Source organism: Oncorhynchus masou, chromosome 8 (genome assembly GCF_036934945.1).
Source record: "Oncorhynchus masou masou isolate Uvic2021 chromosome 8, UVic_Omas_1.1, whole genome shotgun sequence".
NCBI classification, from domain to species: domain Eukaryota; kingdom Metazoa; phylum Chordata; class Actinopteri; order Salmoniformes; family Salmonidae; genus Oncorhynchus; species Oncorhynchus masou.
In genome coordinates, this window is record NC_088219.1 from 24,670,471 (window position 1) to 24,691,042 (window position 20,572).

Genomic DNA, 20,572 nt, shown 5'->3' on the forward strand with positions numbered 1-20,572 from the left:
AAACTGTATGAAAGGGCAGGCAAATAGAATCACAGCCACCACACCGTCAGCTAGTTCTCAGACATTCCAAAAGTATGTCTTCTGAAGATTGGGGGCTCTATAGTTTTGCTAAAGTCGTGTGTTTATAAATTATGAATTAATTTGTATAGAATAGCTTATGTTATACATGTTTAATTGACATGTGCATATTTCTCCACTGCTTTAATATAACTACACAGCACAAGTGATATAAAGGCATGTACTATATAGTATGGTGTGTGAACCTCAATGGATTCAATCAGGGCAGGATAATCAGTCATTTCATTCAATGGCAGCTCCTTTCTCTCTTTATCAACTACCTTCTTTTAGCCATTAGTAGTGAATGATTGACAGCCCATGGTTGTGTGGATTCAATCATTTCCTCTCTGGGTGATAAAGTAAATAACTGAAACAGTAATGATGGATCTTTTTTGATTGAAGCCAAGTCCATGCGACTGACTGGCTGGTGCTTTTGAAGCAGGGGTGGAGTGTGCTGTACCGTCTGCTGCGGTGAGCAGAATATCAACTCCCCCACTGGCCCAGCTGTAAACAACCTTTAAGGGAGGGAGACAGTCACTCCATCGCTCTACCCTGTTCTCTCTCTTCCTTTTCATCCCTTCTTTCCATCTCACAGATCTTTTTTTCCGCCCAACTCCGGGTCTCTCCCTTTCTGGGAATAGCCATTCCTTTCTCCTACTGTATGAATGAAAATATTCACTGCTCTGATCGTACAACCATTTGTTCCCCCAGTAGACAATAAGAATGTCTACGTATATAAACAAGTCGGTAGACAATTTGGAGGCGCTATTGACTCTAAAATGCTAAATTATCACGGTAAAGTGGAAGTAAAGGCAGCCAGACATTAAGCAAGACAAATAGCTGCGATCTCCCCACCTATGCATTGTCTGTAAGTCCCTCTCCCCTTGGACTTGCAACTACTGGGCTCTCTGCCTAACTGTCACAGTGCTGCCAGCGTGGTGTGGGGCATGACTAGTGGCACGGAACATGGACTCATACGTGTGTCAATCAAAAGTGCACCCTGTGTCCCCCATGGAGAGAGAGAGGAGCGCTGGGATGGAACGGTCCGCTCTGGGAGGCACCAATCAAATGTTGGATGCTGGCTGTGGCCATTCCACTGGGAGTGGAGTGGGGATGCGCGTCACATGACAGACAGAAAGGAATAGATGTGGCTAACTAGACAGACACACAGGGGAAATGACAACAGAGAGATATACTGTGTGTGTATGCAGCGCAGATTCCCATAGGGACAAAGAATGCATGTTCAAACTCATAGTGTATGTCTAAGAATCATAGTGCTAACCTACAGAAATACACCCTGAGGTACAAACACAAACAAACAAAACACAGGTTTGTAACATAACACACTGGCAACTAGAATCAAAGTCTCACAGTGGTGTACACAGATCCAGTGTTTCTCAAGTGCTGTGCATCCAAACATGTTCTCCAATCTCAAAAAACATTTTAGAAAACGTCTCGGTGTCAATGTCCTCACAAAGGGAGGGTGTTAGAATATTGAAAACAGGGGTGCCAATAATTTTGACCCCTATCTTATTTTTGTATTACTTGTTAAACAAAAACTATTTATCTGAGTAATTGTGTTAGTATAAAATAATATAAATTGTATACATTTTTAGCATACAATATAGCTCAGAATTTGTATTATTTATTTTTAAACAGTCTTTTTTTGCTTATCATTATCAAGGGTACCAATATTTATTGACCTGATTGTATGTATACATTAATTGATGTAGTCATTAGTGTCTAGTTAAACCGGGGGTAGTTTTTTCAATTGGAGGGTCCTTCCACGAAATAGGTTCCTTTTGCATCCCTTTGATATTTTGTGGACCAATATTGAATTTTAAAACATGTAACTGCCAAAATAAATGAAACACCAACATACAGTGCATTCAGACCCCTTGATTTCCCCCCCACATTTTGTTACGTTACAGCCTGATTCTAAAATTGATTAAATCGTTTTTTCCCCCCTCATCAATCTACACACAATACCCCATAATGACAAAGCAAAAACAGATTTAGAAATGTTTAGAAATTTTGCACCCCCAATTTTTCATTTTTTGATTTGTTAAAAAAGTTTGAAATATCCAATAAATGTCGTTCCACTTCATGATTGTGTCCCACTTGTTGTTGATTCTTCACAAAAAAATAGTTTTATATCTTTATGTTTGAAGCCTGAAATGTGGCAAAAGGTCGCAAAGTTCAAGGGGGCCGAATACTTTCGCAAGGCACTGTATGAATAATACAAAAGGATAGAATAGCATATGTACAGCAATAGTTGAATAGGATGGTCTTATCTAGAATACAGTATATACACATATGAAATAGGTAAGTACTGTATGTAACAGTATGTACATTATACAAGTGACCAGTGTTCCATAATAAGAAATTTGAAAGGATTTATACTTTTACTTTTGATACTGAAGTATATTTTAGCAATTACATTTACTTTTGATACTTATATTTACAACCAAACACATTTAGACAAGTACTCCAGCAGTATTTTACTGGGTGACTTTCACTTGAGTCAGTTTGTATGATCAAATCAAATTGTATTTGTCACATACACATGGTTAGCAGATGTTAATGCGAGTGTAGCGAAATGCTTGTGCGCCAAGTTCCGACCGTGCAGTAATATCTAACAAGTAATATAACAACCCCCAACAACTACCTAATACACACCAATCTAAAGGCGTGAATGAGAATATGTAAAGTATCTTTCCTTTTACACTTGCGTACTTTTTCCACCACTGGGATAATAGCTTTCAACTGGATTCACCTGGTCAGTCTAACACCTTAGCAACAGCTAACAGTCTATGTCAACAGCTGCCAGTGAGAGAATCAGGTGTTTTATACCTGTTAACAACTTTAATTATTTAAGCTTTGTTGCAATGGTGGTAAAATGAATGACATGCTGTGTAATGGGTGCAAAAACAGTTCCTTGGAAAAAGATAGATCTGTGTAGAAAACCTGGATGTGACCTTCATGTCTACATTATGTAACAGATTGATCGAGGCTTCGTGGGCAGATTAGAGTTGACAGAGTGCAGCTGGGGGAAACGGCATGGGTAACAGAGAAAAAGTAGATGTGGTAAAAGGCCAGCTTGACTAATGATACTACAATACTGTGTCAAATAAATCACAACGCCTTTTGAAATCGGATCCATGCAGAATTCAATTCACTCAGCATAATTTGCAAGACTTACTGTTACAACCAATACAAAACACAGTCATTTTGAAGCATAATATACATAACCAATGCAATTTATTTATGAGAGGTTGCATCTGAGATCAGTTGCTTCAACACTGCTTTCAAATTCACCAACGCTTCCTTACAGATTACTGAGGAAAATAGGCTTGTGCAAGGGATCTTCTCCTGTCAGAGTATTAAGCTGACACTGTCAGTCCTGCACCCACACACTGCCATTAATAAAACATGTGGCCGCTTCCTCTCATTTCACCCAGATCTTCCAATCCCCCACAGTTTATCATCCAACAGGGATTACATGCAATGGGGACCAAGGTAAAGAATGACAGGATTAAGAAAGGTGGTGGGGGGGGGCACCACTGCCGACTGGCATCTGTGTGTGACAGAACGAGGAGTGCCCCATTGAAACAATATACTTTCCATGGTCAGAATGAGTTGTGTAGAGTGCACGTTCGCATCCAGTTGCATGTGCCTTGCAATAGTACCAGCATATTAATAAAACGTTCTGCACATTGAACATAGATTACATTTCTCCAGGCCATGATACAGTGCACACCAACAAGACATTTTTACTGCACTCCAAGTGTGGGTCTAATCGGCGTGCACTTCAAATTCCACATGCCCATTTCATGTGTAACACCTTACAATATCCACAACAACCGGTGTTGCCTGGTCACGAACATGTTCCCTACTATTCCCATGCTAAAACAAGGCAGCTGATCGACAGGCAAGACTTGTGAATAAATTGGACCCTATTTTTCTAATGGTAAAGAATGAATGATCACCAGAAGCAGTTAAAGATCTGCCTCTATAGTGATACAGTTAATAATTCTGCTATAGATTTGCTGGAACAGGAAGGGAAGCTTTGAGAAGGAATTAAACTCAAATGAGATGTATTCATATTGTTGTGGTTCTTATGCAACATTTCAGACCGTGAGGTGTGAATATCTTCAACAAGCAAGGTTTGACATGAAATATTAAATATTCATTGCGCTGGAATTTTATGAGACTAATTTCTCAACCACCACTATTGATTTTAATATCAATATGTATATTGTGCCTTCAGAAAGTATTCAGACCCCTAGACTTGTTCCACATTTTGGTAGGTTACATTCTTATTCTAAAATTGATTACTTTGTTATTTTTTTCTCATCAATCTACCTACACACAATACCCCATAATGACAAAGCAAAAACTGGATTTTTTTGTTGTTGCTAATTTAAAAATCAGGCTGTAAATATTTGTTCATGTGAAGGGAATTTAATCACAACTCTGCTATTTTTGGATAAACTCCTATTATGGTGTCCTGGTAAGGTCAATAATGCGCTACTGTTTCTGAAAACTGCAAGGGTCCAGTGTATTTCTTGCCTGGCTACCCACACTCCTTGTTCAGGTCAAACACTACACCATATGCCCACGGACGTTAGTTTCTTCTCTACAATGTGTCTGCATCTGAGTACTTCCTTCACCGAATAGGAACACATTTGGGGCCGTCTGATTGGTCCAGAAACCTATGGGTTGGGCCAGAGCCAGAACACACGTGAGTAAAGCGGTGGTTTGAAAGTTCGTCATTGGCTTTCATACTCTGATTGGTTAGAGTCAATACAATTGCTGATTACTTCTTGTACAACGCCTTGTCACCACAAACAACTTCAATGATGGCAGTCTTAGACTAAAGTATGTAGTGAACGACAGAACAGCGGAAAAATTTTGTGTGAGGTGTCAGGCTAGTGTTTTTCAGCATAATCCCTCGCAATATTGTAAAGGTACAGTAAAGCATGACTGCCACAAACATCAAGTTTGAGTTTAATTAGGCTCTTTTCCTGTGTTGAAAAATATAATATATATAATATATATATATATAATTTCTTTATGGATACTGTAGACCAAGCTTACATAATAAACATATTGTGGGCCAAAATAACAGATCTCCCTCCCTCCAAAATTAAAACAGCGTAGATTCTTTATTGTAGTCCTGGCCATCTTGGTCTGTAAAAGCACAGAAACATCAGTGTTAGACACAGCATGTCTGCACAGGCCTCCATTATTAACTGTAGCAGGTTTGTTCTCAACTTGAAAACACACCATTTAGTTTCCTCCTGGATTAGGGGACCTCACTGGATCATCTGAAAGAAACAACTTCTTTTTAGGTTATTTGTGTTTAAAGACCATTTCCTACTTGATAAGCTAATTCCCAAACAATGAAAGTGGGGGGCACCATTAACTGTGACACCAACCAAGGGATGAGTTAAATAATTGGATGAAATAAGAGGGGGGCTAATGGGCTAAGGCTAATATTAGTGGGCTAAGGGGCTAGTGGGCTAAGGCTAATATTTTGTTATCACATGGGATGCATTCAGCAGCTGAACTCACAGCAAGCAGTCTAAACCCATGGATATATAAACCTACACATTGAGGACTATATTATCAGACGGGAGTATAAAGAGAGAGAAGGTTGTTTTTACAGTAAAGAGTGTTTCCACTCCGGGCATGAATACCTAGCCTCCGCTAACAGCGCAAAGACCGAGAGCCTCTTAAATAACAATAGCGGCCTTCTTCTGGTATCAGTGATGAGCGTGGACACTAATTGTGATTCATTTCAGTTACGATGTCTGCCTGCGGCACTCTTATCTCGGCTGAGGTAAATCTATACATCCACACAGAAACACAGACAGCACACAGCCTAAGATATGGAAGGTTATTTCCTCTCTTCTCAGTTAGTGGATTGTGGCTCCATCAGATAACTGGCTGGCTGATGTGATGTTAAAGTCAGGGTCGCATGGCTGATTTCACTGGCGCGCCCTCACACAGACGGCAATCAAATACAAAATGTCTGCATGTAATTACTGTAAAAGCCCTAGAGGGCACACAGACTGATTCCTGCACCCTTACTGTCCAATCAGACAAGGCAATACAGTAGGGTCAACTATCTATCTATCACACACACAGAGAGAGCGAGCAGTATTTCTAAACCTCTGACCACGTGAAGTGAACATTGGCTACATGCACTTGGCATGACATGGTATTGTTGGGATAGCACTGGGCAGCTGGGAGATGGCGCACACACACACACACACACTCATCTAACTACACCTCTAATGCCACTGTATATCAGGCAATAAGAACGCAATCACTGTTTGATGTGCGAATTTGCAAACCTCTCACTGATCTTGAATTTGGAGTCTCCGGTGTGCTCTCGCTTGCTTGCGTCCCATTACATAATAAAATAAGCTGCCAGCCACAAAGCTAGACCATAGTGATTACTGACTACACTCTCCAAATCAGACTTTAAAACATCTGTTTACCTCTCTCCCTGTCCAATCTGTGTGGTAGGGAGAAAGGGATATTTTTACCAAGGTTATCAAACGCTACCCTCACTGGCACCCATGCCTCTGTTGCTAAATGAGTCACTGGGGATTTGAAGACAATCAAATCCAATTCTCCTAGGATGAACAAGTTGAAAAGCAAGTAAGCTCTATTAGCCAGTGACAACAGGCGACCAAACCTTCAACTTAAAGCCAATAACTTTCCCATAACATAAAAGTGGCATACATCTGACGAGAAAACAGGACAGGTACCATACCTCTAAAAGCTAGCTACATACAGTTGAAGTCGGAAGTTTACATACACCTTAACTAACTACATTTAAACTCAGTTTTTCACAATTCCTCACATTTACAATTCCTGACAATTCCTGTTTTAGGATCGCCACTTTATTTTAAGAATGTGAAATGTCAGAATAAGAGTAGAGAGAATGATTTATTTCAGCCTATATTTCTTTCATCACATTCCCAATGGGTCAGAAGTTCAAATACACTCAATTAGTATTTGGTAGCGTTGCCTTTAAATTGTTTTACTTGAGTCAAACATTTCAGGTATAGCTCCACAAATTGGGTGAATTTTGTCCCATTCCTTCTGACAGAGCTAGTGTAACTGAGTCAGGTTTGGAGGCCTCCTTGCTCGCAGACGCTTTTTCAGTTCTGCCCACAAATTTTTTTTAGGATTGAGGTCAGGGCTTTGTGATGGCCACTCCAATACCTCAACTTTGTTGCCATTTGTTGCCATTTTGCCACAACTTTGGAAGTATGCTTGGGGTCACTGTCCATTTGGAAGACCCATTTGCGACCAAGCTTAAACTTCCTGACTGATGTCTTGAGATGTTGCTTCCATATATCCACATAATTTTCCTTCCTCATGATGCTATCTAGTTTGTGAAGTACACCAGTCCCTCCTGCAGCAAATCACCACCACAACATGATGCTGCCACCCCCGTATTTCACGGTTGGGATGGTGTTCTTCAGCTTGCAAGCCTCCCCCTTTTTGCTCCAAACGATCTATTCTAATTTTTGTTTCATCAGACCAGAGGACATTTCTCCAAAAGGTATGATATTTGTCCCCATGTGCAGTTGCAAACCTTAGTCTGGCTTTTTATGGCGGTTTTGGAGCAGTGGCTTCTTAATTGCTGAGCGGCCTTTCAGGTTATGTTGATACAGGACTCGTTTTACTGTGGATATAGATACTTTGTACTTGTTTCCTCCAGCATCTTCACAAGGTCCTTTGCTGTTGTTCTTGGATTGATTTACACTTTTCACACCAACTTATGTTCATCTCTAGGAGACAGAACACATCTCCTTCCTGAGCGGAATGATGGCTGCGTGTTCCCATGGTGTGTATACTTGCGTACTTAAATGTAAATGTAATGTAAATGTACTATTGTTTGTACAGATGAACGTGGTACCTTCAGGCATTTGGAAATTGCTTCCAAGGATGAACCAGACTTGAAGAAGTCTACAATTGTTTTTCTGAGGTCTTGGCTGATTTCTTTTGATTTTCCAATGATGTCAAGCAAAGAGGCACTGAGTTTGAAGGTAGGCCTTGAAATACATCCACAGGTACACCTCCAATCGACTCAAATGATGTCAATTAGCCTATCAGAAGCTTCTAAAGCCATGACATAATTTTCTGGAATTTTCCAAGCTGTTTAAAAGCACAGTCAACTTAGTGTATGTAAACTTCTGACCCACTGGAATTGTGATCCAGGGAATTATAAGTGAAATAATCGGTCTGTAAACAATTGTTGGAAAAATTACTTGTGTCATGCACAAAGTAGATGTCCTAACAGACTTGCCAAAACTATAGTTTGTTAACAAGAAATTTGTGGAGTGATTGAAAAATGAGTTCTAATGACTCCAACCTAAGTGTACGTAAGCTTACGACTAACTGTAGGTCTCTGGGTACATCAACATAGGTTGACCCCCCAGAAATCAGCTCCGCATCCAACACTGAGTAGGCTTATTGCATTACACACTCTGCCGGCTTGTAGACAAGCCAGCGAGCAGAAAAGGCTGGACCGATGAAGCAGCGAGAGTGTGAACAATGCCAATCATCCCTCTGTAAAAAGAGGGAGAGAGAAACCGACCGAGGGGTTGTTTTTATCTGAATTCCTCAAAAACAGCTGCTGTCCCCACGGGTGCTTGTATGACTGCTATACTCTCCCGCTCTCTGTCAGAGCAACGACAGAGGGAGAGAAAAGGAGAGAGAAGGCAGTGCTGCACTCTGGGAGTTGTCATTGTTGAGCACCACAGGACACGGAGTACGTATCAGCATTGCGCAGCAGCAGCAAATCCACAACACAAAGTAGACTGTTCTTGATCTGTTCAAACAAGTCAATTGTGGGAAGGAGGGTGGATACTGTGCTGAAGCACGTGTAGCAAAGTGTATAATAAATTGCCAAGTGAGATATTGAAATGGATCAGATATTCCACATACGTATACCTACGACTGACATTTCACACACCACACACCTCACCTTGGGCAATAACAGCAAAACATAGTTAAAAGTGTAGACACACCTACTCATTCAAAAGTTTTTCTTTATCTTTACTATTTGTAGAATAATAGTGAAGATATCAAAACTATGAAATAACACATGGAAACATATATTAACCAAAAAAGTGTTAAACAAATCAAAATATATTTGAGATTCTTCAAAGTAGCCAGCATTTGCCTTGATAGCTTTGCACACTCTTGACATTCTCTCAACCAGCTTCATGAGGTAGTCACCTGGAATGCATTTCAATTAACAGGTGTGCCTTGTTAAAAGTTCATTGTAAAAATAAAACAAAACCCTGGAATGAGTAGGTGTCTCCAAACTTGACTGGTACTGTACATTAGTATGAACGATAAGCGGTAGAAAACATCCATAAGTCCAATACAAATGTAACTCCCTCTCTCTAGTCTTGCCTACCTCTGATACCACTGACTGTTATCCATCTCTAATATTATCTGCCCTGAACACAGTGTGTGTGACCAATCATATCCTAGCAAACAGGGGAGGATAAATTCAACTGTTACAGTGGGAAGCTAGGACTCTAGGTCACATGTTGTGACTGCAACATTCCCCAATCACTTGAGTGTCCGGGCTTGCAACATTCCCCCCCATTGCCAGGCCTGCCAGAGTTAAGGGGACAGAGCGACGGTGACATTCTCAATTGCGGTGACCATGGATGGCATTCTGGTGACAGCCACAAAGACCAGATACCACTACAAAACACTAGCACCCCTCTTTTCACTATACACTCATTCCTGCAATGTCTTAGGCTTACATCCAAATGTCTAATACTTAATAAGGGCCAGTGAATTCCTCCACATCCACCCGCCTGGAGCTCCCTTACCTTACTTATGCTGCATTCAATTACTTCATTTTTCACCAGCTAATGCCAGAGACAACCCTCTTCAGCAGCTCTTCTCTGATTCAAATACTCTTAATCCAAGGTTGATTAATTAATTACATCAATTAAATACATCAATTTACATGATACTGCCACAAATTTGCAACAAATTTTCCCCACGGATACAATAGACAGTAAAGTATTTAGTCCAAAGACATCTAATTGTTAAACAACAAGCTAATCATTTTTGAAATGTTCTGTTTAATAAGCAGACAGACAGACTCCCGAGTGGCGCAGCAGTCTAAGGCACTGCATCGCAGTGCTAGAGGCATCACTACAGACCCTTGATTGATCCCGGGCTGTATCACAACAGGCCATGATCGGGAGTCCCATAGGGTGGGGCACAATTGGCCCAGTGTCGTTCGGGATAGGGGAGGATGTGGCCACGGTAGGCCGTCCTTGTAAATAAGAATTTGTTCTTAACTGACTTGCCTAGTTAAATAAAAAATAAGTAAAACAGACACAAAGGCAATAGGAAAATAGCCAGAGGCTGTCATCATTAAAACAACAAAAGGCGATCAATTAGTGCTCATCTTCAGTGCGTTGTCAAAAAAAGAGAGACTACATTAGATACAGATTTGAGAATTGCCAAGTTTATTTCCCATTTTCCATGTATAAAATATACATATTTATAGGAATGGGGGTACCAGCAGTAGGCATTATAAAAAGCAAAATATTTTCTCATATTGCAGTTCATTGTACGCAATCAAGAGTTGATACTTCTGTCAAGGACCTGCCGAAGTCTTGCCTGGAGTCAGTAAATTATTAATTATTGTTGCGGAGGATGGTATTTTCTACTCCATTTAGTGAGACAAGACATGTTTTGAGAAACATTAAGAACTTGATTCTTATCAGAACTACTAAAGCTTGGAATATAAGATATCTTAAAACTTCAATTGAAAGTTTAAAACTTTCCCAGATTCAAAATATGTGAGAACGAGGCTCAATTATGAACTGCAGAATTATTTTATAGAGGAAAACAAAGTTCATATGGATGAACAAATCTATTATAGCGTTACAGCCAACTGTTCTGATTTGAAAAACACACACAAAATGTAAATTCACTCATCCAAATACACATTCCACATGGTAGTCACCACTGATGTACTTGACGTAAGACTATTACGATGGTCTATAAGATCAGTCTACTTACTTTACAACTATTCTGGACTGTCTCACCTCAACCCCCCTTCCTTCCACCCCCAACCTGCGCACCCTTCCTCCCCCTTCTCCCTTTAGGTGTCGTCTACTCAGAGCTTGATTGCAGAGAGCAGTGTTGCTGGTCACACACACCAGGGGTGCACTCGCCCGGGGGCGGGGGGGAGGGGGGGGGGGTCAACAAAAACTAGCTTCTCCAACCCGGACCGGCTCCAAACGTTTGAGAAGATGATCTGAAGAAAAAAAAAACAATGAAGACAGAAACAAAACAAAAAAAAACAAATTCTGCTTGGAAAGTTAGCTACCTTATTATGTGATGGTTTGGACTTTTCCCCCTAGGCCCTGCCTTGCCCTGACTGATAATTATGAGGAATACTACTGCTGTCTTGACAGTACTGTGAGGGATGTACGTACTGTATACACAGGGACATACAACATATATGAGGAGGGAGTCCTGGAGGGCACACGATACATATCAACACATAGCACACTAAAAAGGGAAGATGAAGGCGTAAATGGATGGGTGGAACAGAGAAGGAGAGAGAGGGTTGAGATAGGTGGGTGAGGGGGAGAACTGAGGGAGGTGGAGAGAAGAAAGTAGGAATGGGACTAGAAGGAGGAAGAGTGATGAGATGCACTTGAGATATGTCCAGGTAGTTAAGTCATACTAGGATGCAGCTACATGAAGAGTGGCATCAGTTTCTATGGGACAGAGGGGGAATTCAATTAATTTTACTTAAGAACTACATATAGCTGCCGTTATGTACTGTAAATTCCGTCTACATGAAAACACTTTGCCTCATGAAAATGTATTCAGAATGACATCAAGACTTATATAAAAAAAAAACGCAATGCTTGCTTGTGTCAGAGTATTAATATAAAACATGTTTCTTTAAGCATATACATTCTAGTTGCATCAAATGAAACTAAAATATACACAGAGGACCCATCTGAGAGCATTTGGCAGCATTTTGCTCTCATCAACAATTATAAAATGGGTATGATGAGGGGATGAGGAAGAAGAGAGGAGCGAGTGAGAAGGAGAATTAGGAAGAAGGGTGGGATGAGGGAGGGAGCAAGGTCAGAAATGGGGGTGTTAAAGGAGGGACGAGGAAGAGAAAGCAAGCAATAGAAGACAAGAACAGAGAGAAGAGGAGGGAGAGGGTGAAGCGGAACGGAGGGAGAAAGAGGAGCTTATCTAACAGCGTGTGAATGACTGAGCTGGGCCGTGTTGCCACACTCTCCTGAGCACTTCAGATCGCATTCCACTGCAATGCACCCTGGGGGATACACAGGGGCCATGTGACACAGCAGCACAATGAGAGGAGGCATGGGAGAGTGGGAGGAGGAAAAGGAGTGCAGAGACAAAAGGAGAGAGGGAGGAGGCAGGAGGGGAAGAGGCAGGAGGGGAAGAGGGAGGAGGGGAAGAGGGAGGAGGGGAAGAGGCAGGAAGGGAGAGAGAGTGAGAAGCAGGAAGGGAGAGAGAGTGAGAAGCAGGAAGGGAGAGAGAGTGAGAAGCAGGAAGGGAGAGAGAGTGAGAAGCAGGAAGGGAGAGAGAGTGAGAAGCAGGAAGGGAGAGAGAGTGAGAAGCAGGAAGGGAGAGAGAGTGAGAAGCAGGAAGGGAGAGAGAGTGAGAAGCAGGAAGGGAGAGAGAGAGGGGGAGGGAGAGGAGGGAGGGAGGAGGCAGGATGGGAGAGAGAGAGGGAGGGAGGAGGCAGGATGGGAGAGAGAGAGGGAGGGAGGAGGCAGGATGGGAGAGAGAGAGGGAGGGCAGAGAAAGGAGGGATGAGGCAGGAGATAAAGAAATGAGGGAGAAAGGGAAGAGGTAGAGGTAGGGGGAAAAGGAGAGCAAAGAGGGGGAAGCGGCTCGAGTAGGCGAGTGTCTGGGGTGAGGCCTCGAGGGTGAGGAGATCAGTGGTGTTAGAGATGAGAATGGTGAGGGTTGAATAAGGTACAGGAGAGACAAAGGGGGGAAGGAGGGATGATATATTAGGGCAGCTTGTTATGAATTCGTGCTGCCCATCAGATTCTTATAAGTGGGCTGTGGTCACACTTTTCCTTCACACGCTACTGCCAGAGACACAAGCGAGTGCGTATAGGGAGGGTTCAAACACTCAACATACAAATGTATACACTCAAGCAAAGACACTCATGAACACAACAAATGTGAACAGACACCCATCCATACACACACAAAGATGAGTGATACTTACTGATTCGATCCAAAACCGCCAGCAGACCCAAAGCCTGCAACAAAAAAAATAGACACAGAAAAACAAAACACACTTAAATTAGATCAAACTCTTTTTGCCCCAGGGGCACTGAAAAATGGTTAGATTTCCTTGTTGTCAAAATGTGCAATTTTGGGGGGGTATTTTCAGTGCTCTGACAGTCTAGCTTTCATTTCAGTGATTATTAGCCAGCTGGACACAGTCAAGAAACTGTATGAATGTAGGTTCAGTATCATGTCTACAGTTTCAATTTGGTTTTAGTCATTTTAAATTTTATTGAGTTGCCTGCCACCCCCGATTTGTTTACCACCCTCGATTTAGATAGAATTATCAGTAGAGACTATTTAAAATGACTCTGTAAAATGTTGACTGAATAACACAGAGAGAAACCTGGGTGATTTACTACTACTTCCACCTTATTACCTCTGTTCCAGAGCCAGTCAACCTCTTGGGTGCCAACACAAACCATAATAATGTGATTGCTTATCTAGTTCCTCTAGACCTACCAGGATTTGAAATAGGCCCTAATCTATGAATTTCACATGATTGGGAATACAGATACGCATCTGTTGGTCACAGATACAGTACCAGTCAAAGGTTTAGACACACCTACTCATTCAATGATTTATATTTTTATATATTTTCCACATTGTAGAATAATAGTGAAGACATCAAAACTATGAAATACCACATACGTACTCACCAAAAAACAAATCAAAATATATTTGAGATTTTTCAAAGCAGCCACCCTTTGCCTTGATGACAGCATTGCACACTCTTGGCATTCACTCAACCAGCTTCATGAGGTAGTCACCAAGAATGCATTTCAATTAACAGGTGTACCTTGTTAAAAGTTAATTTGTGGAATTCCTTTCCTTCTTAATGCGTTTGAGCCATTAAGCCGTTGTGACAAGGTAGGGGTGGTATACAGAAGATAGCACTATTTGGTAAAATACCATGTCCATATTATGGCAACAGCTCAAACAAGGAAAGAGAAACGAAATGTTCCATTCGGGAACATTTCAAGAACTTTGAAAGTTTCTTCAAGTGCGGTCACAAAACCATCAAGCGCTATGATGAAACTGCCTCACATGAGGACCGCCACAGGAAAGAAAGACCCGGAGTTACCTCTGCTGCAGAGGATAAGTTCATTGGAGTTACCAGCCTCAGAAATTGCTGCCCAAATAAATGCTTCACAGAGTTTAAGTAACAGACACTTCTCAACATCAACTGTTCAGAGGAGACTGCGTGAATCAGGCCTTCATGGTTGAATTGCTGCAAAGATACCACTAAAGGACACCAATAAGAAGTAGAGACTTGATTGGGCCAAGAAACACGAGGAATGGACATTAGACCGGTGGAAATCTGTCCTTTGGTCTGATGAGTCCAACTGAGATTTTTGGTTCCAACTGCTGTGTCTTTATGAGACGCAGAGTAGGTGAATGGATGATCTCCGCATGTGTAGTTCCCACATGAAGCATGGAGGAGGAAGTGTGATGGTATGGGGGTGCTTTGTTGGTGACACGGTCTGTGATTGATTTAGAATTCAAAAGGTACACTTAACCAGCATGGCTACCACAGTGTTCTGCAGCAATACCATCCCATCTGGTTAAATCTGAGTGGGACTATCATTTGTTTTTCAACAGGACAATGACCCAAAACACACATCCAGGCTGTGTAAGGGCTATTTGATTAAGAAGGAGAGTGATGGTAGTGCCGCATCAGATGACCTGGCCTCCACAATCACCTGACTTCAATCCAATTGAGATGGTTTGGGATGAGTTGGACCTCAGAGTGAAGGAAAAGCAGCCAACAAGTGCTCAGCATATGTGGGAACTCCTTCAAGACTGGTTGAGAGAATACCAAGAGTGTTCAAAGCAGTCATCAAGGCAAAGGGTGGCTACTTTGAAGACTCTGAAATCTAAAATATATTTAGATTTGTTTAACACTTTTTTGGTTACTACATGATTCCATATGTATTATTTCATAGTTTTGAGGTCTTCACGATTATTCTACAATGAAGAAAATAGTAAAAATAAAGAAAAACCCTTGAATGAGTAGGTGACCAAACTTTTGACTGGTACTCTACCTTACACAAAAAAATGGGCTTATGGTAGAGAATTCTCTGGAAACAGTTCTCGTGGACATTCCTGCAGTCAGCATTCCAAATGCACGCTCCCTCAAAACGTGAGACATCTGTGACATTGTGTTGTGTGACAAAACTGCACATTTTAGAGTGGCCTTTTATTGCCCCTGCACCTGTGTAATGATTATCTGTTTAATCATCTTCTTGAACATTTCTGGCTCATGAAACATGGGACCAACATTTTACATGTTGCATTTAAATTTTCGTTCAGTGCAAGATGCTAAAAGAGTTTTTCCCACCCTCCTCTTCCCATCTTGAGAAAACTGCCATATACAGTGCCTTGCGAAAGTATTCGGCCCCCTTGAACTTTGCGACCTTTTGCCACATTTCAGGCTTCAAACATAAAGATATAAAACTGTATTTTTTTGTGAAGAATCAACAACAAGTGGGACACAATCATGAAGTGGAACGACATTCATTGGATATTTCAAACTTTTTTAACAAATCAAAAACTGAAAAATTGGGCGTGCAAAATTATTCAGCCCCCTTAAGTTAATACTTTGTAGCGCCACCTTTTGCTGCGATTACAGCTGTAAGTCGCTTGGGGTATGTCTCTATCAGTTTTGCACATCGAGAGACTGAAATTTTTTCCCATTCCTCCTTGCAAAACAGCTCGAGCTCAGTGAGGTTGGATGGAGAGCATTTGTGAACAGCAGTTTTCAGTTCTTTCCACAGATCCTCGATTGCATTCAGGTCTGAACTTTGACTTGGCCATTCTAACACCTGGATATGCTTATTTTTGAACCATTCCATTGTAGATTTTGCTTTATGTTTTGGATCATTGTCTTGTTGGAAGACAAATCTCCGTCCCAGTCTCAGGCCTTTTGCAGACTCCATCAGTTTTTCTTCCAGAATGGTCCTGTATTTGGCTCCATCCATCTTCCCATCAATTTTAACCATCTTCCCTGTCCCTGCTGAAGAAAAGCAGGCCCAAACCATGATGCTGCCACCACCATGTTTGACAGTGGGGATGGTGATGAGCTGTGTTGCTTTTACGCCAAACATAACGTTTTGCATTGTTGCCAAAAAGGTCCATTTTGGTTTCATCTGACCAGAGCACCTTCTTCCACATGTTTGGTGTGTCTCCCAGGTGGCTTGTGGCAAACTTTAAACGCCACTTTTTATGGATATCTTTAAGAAATTGCTTTCTTCTTGCCACTCTTCCATAAAGGCCAGATTTGTGCAATTTACGACTGATTGTTGTCCTATGGACAGAGTCTCCCACCTCAGCTGTAGATCTCTGCAGTTCATCAAGAGTGATCATGGGCCTCTTGGCTGCATCTCTGATCAGTCTTCTCCTTGTATGAGCTGAAAGTTTAGAGGGACGGCCAGGTCTTGGTAGATTTGCAGTGGTCTGATACTCCTTCCATTTCAATATTATCACTTGCACAGTGCCCCTTGGGATGTTTAAAGCTTGGGAAATCTTTTTGTATCCAAATCTGGCTTTAAACTTCTTCACAAAGGTATCTCGGACCTGCCTGGTGTGTTCCTTGTTCTTCATGATGCTCTCTGCGCTTTTAATGGACCTCTGAGACTATCACAGTGCAGGTGCATTTATACGGAGACTTGATTACACACAGGTGGATTGTATTTATCATCATTAGTCATTTAGGTCAACATTGGATCATTCAGAGATCCTCACTGAACTTCTGGAGAGAGTTTGCTGCACTGAAAGTAAAGGGGCTGAATCATTTTGCACGCCCAATTTTTCAGTTTTTGATTTGTTAAAAAAGTTTGAAATATCCAATAAATGTCGTTCCACTTCATAATTGTGTCCCACTTGTTGTTGATTCTTCACAAAAAAATACAGTTTTATATCTTTATGTTTGAAGCCTGAAATGTGGCAAAAGGTCGCAAAGTTCAAGGGGGCCGAATACTTTCGCAAAGGCACTGTACAAGCAAAAAAGATAACTTGCATGGCGGCATGTGACCGCAGTAGGAATGTGCGTTAATAGGAAGCCACTTGTGGGATTCCACCATCCCCACGGATAGCCTAGCCTAGAATGAACCTAGTGCTGCATCTTGTGGCCCTGTTGTACTGCACAGCAGACAGAGTGCTGGGGATAGCATTAGCCACTAGGCTAAATGACTGCTATTTAAAACAGCCACTAATGGGCTTAGGAGGGGGCGGCAGGTAGCCTAGTGGTTAGAGCGTTGGGCCAGTAACCGAAAGGTTGCTGGATCGAATCCCCGAGCTGACAAGGTAAAGATCTGTTGTTCTGCCCCAAGGCAGTTAACCTACTGTTCCCCGTTAGGCTGTCATTGTAAATAATAAAGGTTACTTTAAAAAAACAGTGGCTTTACTTCAGGGGAATAAGGGAAGGGACTCACTGGCAAGGCTTCAAACGAGGACCTTGTTTATTTGTTCCGTATTAGCGTGGCTGGGGGAGTGGGGAGGAGACTGCAGGGGCAGAAATGACTAAACTGGGGGTTGGACTCCTTTCATACAGTTTAGTCACAAGAATAGGGAGGGAAGAGAAATGGTCAATTAAGGCTTGGGGTGCATCTGGATAATCTAGAGCAGCGTTCCCATGCAATGATCTGAAAGAACTGAACGGGTGAGATATTACTACTCACCTCCTCCTCCCTGCTGTCCGAACCCAGAGAAGCCACTTGGCTGAGGAGCTCCGAACCCTGACCCCTGCTGCTGCTGGGCCAGGTTACCAAATGATGGGGCACTCTGGTTGGCCAGAGCACCAAATGACAGTGTGCTTTGTTGAGTGGAAGCAAAGCTGTGAAGGAAGAGAAATGCACATTAAAGATTAAAAACATTAAAAGACTGAATATTCAATATTACAGTCTAACAATAGCCTAATAAACATTTCATGGAAATGTGTTGAATAACCATTGCTACATTTGATTTCTTACGTTATTGAGGCACTGGTCCGTTTACAACCACTTTATAATACTCTATGTCTACGTCAGTCCTGAGACCATTCAGTCAGAGGACGAATTACTATGCTCTGTGCTCCTTAACTCCCTCTCCCTCCAGTCTGTAGACCGTTTAGTACAGCTAGTCGAGCGCACTACCCCAGTCACTCTACTCTGTTCCCATTACCATTCTAACCCAGAGAGGAGAGGTAACCTAAAATATGCAGAGGAACAGCCTTGCCTGGAATAATATCAGAGCCCATTACATCAAAGCATATTGCAATAAGCCTTGATTTAAATGACAATGGAATAAGTCGCTAATGCTCCCACGGCTCTTCCCCTACTGATCTGGGATCTGTGTGTGGAAGCTACGACACAGTCAGGGAGCAGAGTTTGTTTGATGTTTTATTGAGTTTAAATGTAGTAGAACAGCGTGAGGGGAAGTTACTTCTGACAGAGGCTTCAGGTGCCCTGAGCAAGACAGAGAAGACCAGTGCCAGTCACACAACCGAACCAGGATTATTTGACTAGAGTCATCAAACATCAGCAGAGATGAGGGGATGAGGACGAGTAAAGGAGAGACATACTATACTATGTGCATATGTAAGTGTGTTGCAGTAGTCAGAGGAGACAGAGAGAGAGGGGAAGAGAAAAAATAGACAGACAAATAAAAGACATGAAAGAAGAGAGCGAGAATATAGAGGGATAGTGAGAGAGGGGTAGAGAATAGTCCGGGCCGTCCAGCCAGCTCAGTTGCTCTGCTGGTTTTAATCTTGGAGGCAGCATGGGTATACCCCTGGACTGAAATAAAGGCTGATCTCTGACCCTAATACAGGAGACAATCTTTTTCTGCTCAGCCCGCCCACCTCTACCGCCCTTGGGTCAATCGTCTCATCACTAGGTACGGCAAACTGCTCAATTGAGGAGCCACTTTAAAAAGATAGGGAGGGTGACATTTACTGGCTGTAGGGAGTCATGAAATACTGTATCATCGAAACCATCTTTCAAGAAATATTTGCAGGGTTTTGGAAAACAAAACTAGGACCGGCATTCGTAAACAACTTTATCAATATTTCTCCTGGTAAACAAGACGACGGGGTGATAACAAGTGAGAGACTGCAAAAGAAATTACCTCACGAGTCCTGACATAATAACATATTTAAAATAAAAAAAATAAGGTGACTGAATGGAGGAAGGGAATGAATAAAAACACCTAGCCACTTGGCCTGCTGCCATCTGACAGCCCAATAGGATGAAACCCTGACAACTTAAATAGAGAAAGGAGTGAGAGAATGGGAGAAGAATAAGAAAAACAGAGAGATGAGTTCATGCACGGCAAGGCTAGCTCCCATCTCCCAGCAGCCAACAGGACCCGAGGCAGAGGGTGTAAAGCGTGTGTGTGTGTGTGTAGAGTGTGTGGTAGAGAATTGAGGGGTGGGGGTTTAGTTGGCAATTCTCTCTAGAAGACCTGTGCCTAACACAACAACCCCAGGGGGAGAGAGAGAGGGAGGCTAGAGAGAAGGGGGGAACTAGCCCATCTTAATCTGCTGGCAGTATGACCTCAGAGTGGGATTATCTGGAATAATCTAGCTCTGCATGCCTCTGTGGTTTGGAGCTTGACAGAGGTGCCCAATGCCTCAGCAGTCCTGCACATGCAAGGGGGGGCTGCTCCAGGGGGAGTGCTCCAGGGGGAGAGGGGGCTGAGCGGGAGGGGATGAAGGAATAATCCCATTTTCTCCCATAATTGTACAATGAGGGTTGAGGTCAAATTCAGAGCAAAGGTTGACTCTGCAAGAGGTCTGGGTGGTTATAGCTGACTGATTTCCATCCCCTGATGTATAGTGATAAACAAATACCAGAAATACTTAAATACTTGATGTAAATGCAGTAAGTAAATCTTCAATACTCATCTACTGTGGACTTTTCTAAATTAAATGCCAAGCTTATTAACGTGTGCCAGTGTAGCAGAGCAGGGTTTAGGGTATTATGCCCCAAGTTGAGAAAGGAGGTTGGGGGTTAGCAAGGTAATATTTACTTATCAGGGAGTGTTGGTGACAAAATCCATGTGTTAATATGAAAACAGTGGCTAGGAGGTGTCAGCGTGCTCTCAGTTGGAATGGCTAAAGCCCCTCGTCCCTATATTGCTTTCCTTTAATTTGTCAACCATAATCATA

At 42.1% G+C, this 20,572-nt stretch overlaps 1 protein-coding gene across 6 annotated transcripts in view; it reads right to left on the bottom strand.

Annotated features, from left to right (window-relative positions):
• Positions 1-2,603: 2,603 nt before the first annotated feature.
• The window catches only part of LOC135544440 (nuclear pore complex protein Nup214-like), a 70,022-nt gene continuing 52,053 nt past the window's right edge, over positions 2,604-20,572 (bottom strand). For 3 of the 6 annotated variants that reach the window (XM_064972043.1, XM_064972042.1, XM_064972040.1), the window contains exons 34-36: positions 18,105-18,259; positions 13,364-13,397; positions 10,566-11,383 (exon numbers count right to left, since the gene is read on the bottom strand). In XM_064972043.1, the coding sequence (XP_064828115.1) occupies positions 11,338-11,383; positions 13,364-13,397; positions 18,105-18,259 (235 nt within the window). In that variant the 3' untranslated portion in view covers positions 10,566-11,337. Of the gene's footprint in view, positions 4,773-5,055; positions 5,251-5,346; positions 5,388-10,565; positions 11,384-13,363; positions 13,398-18,104; positions 18,260-20,572 lie in introns of those variants that run through there. The other 3 variants (XR_010456336.1, XM_064972045.1, XM_064972044.1) reach the window with 3 other exon arrangements.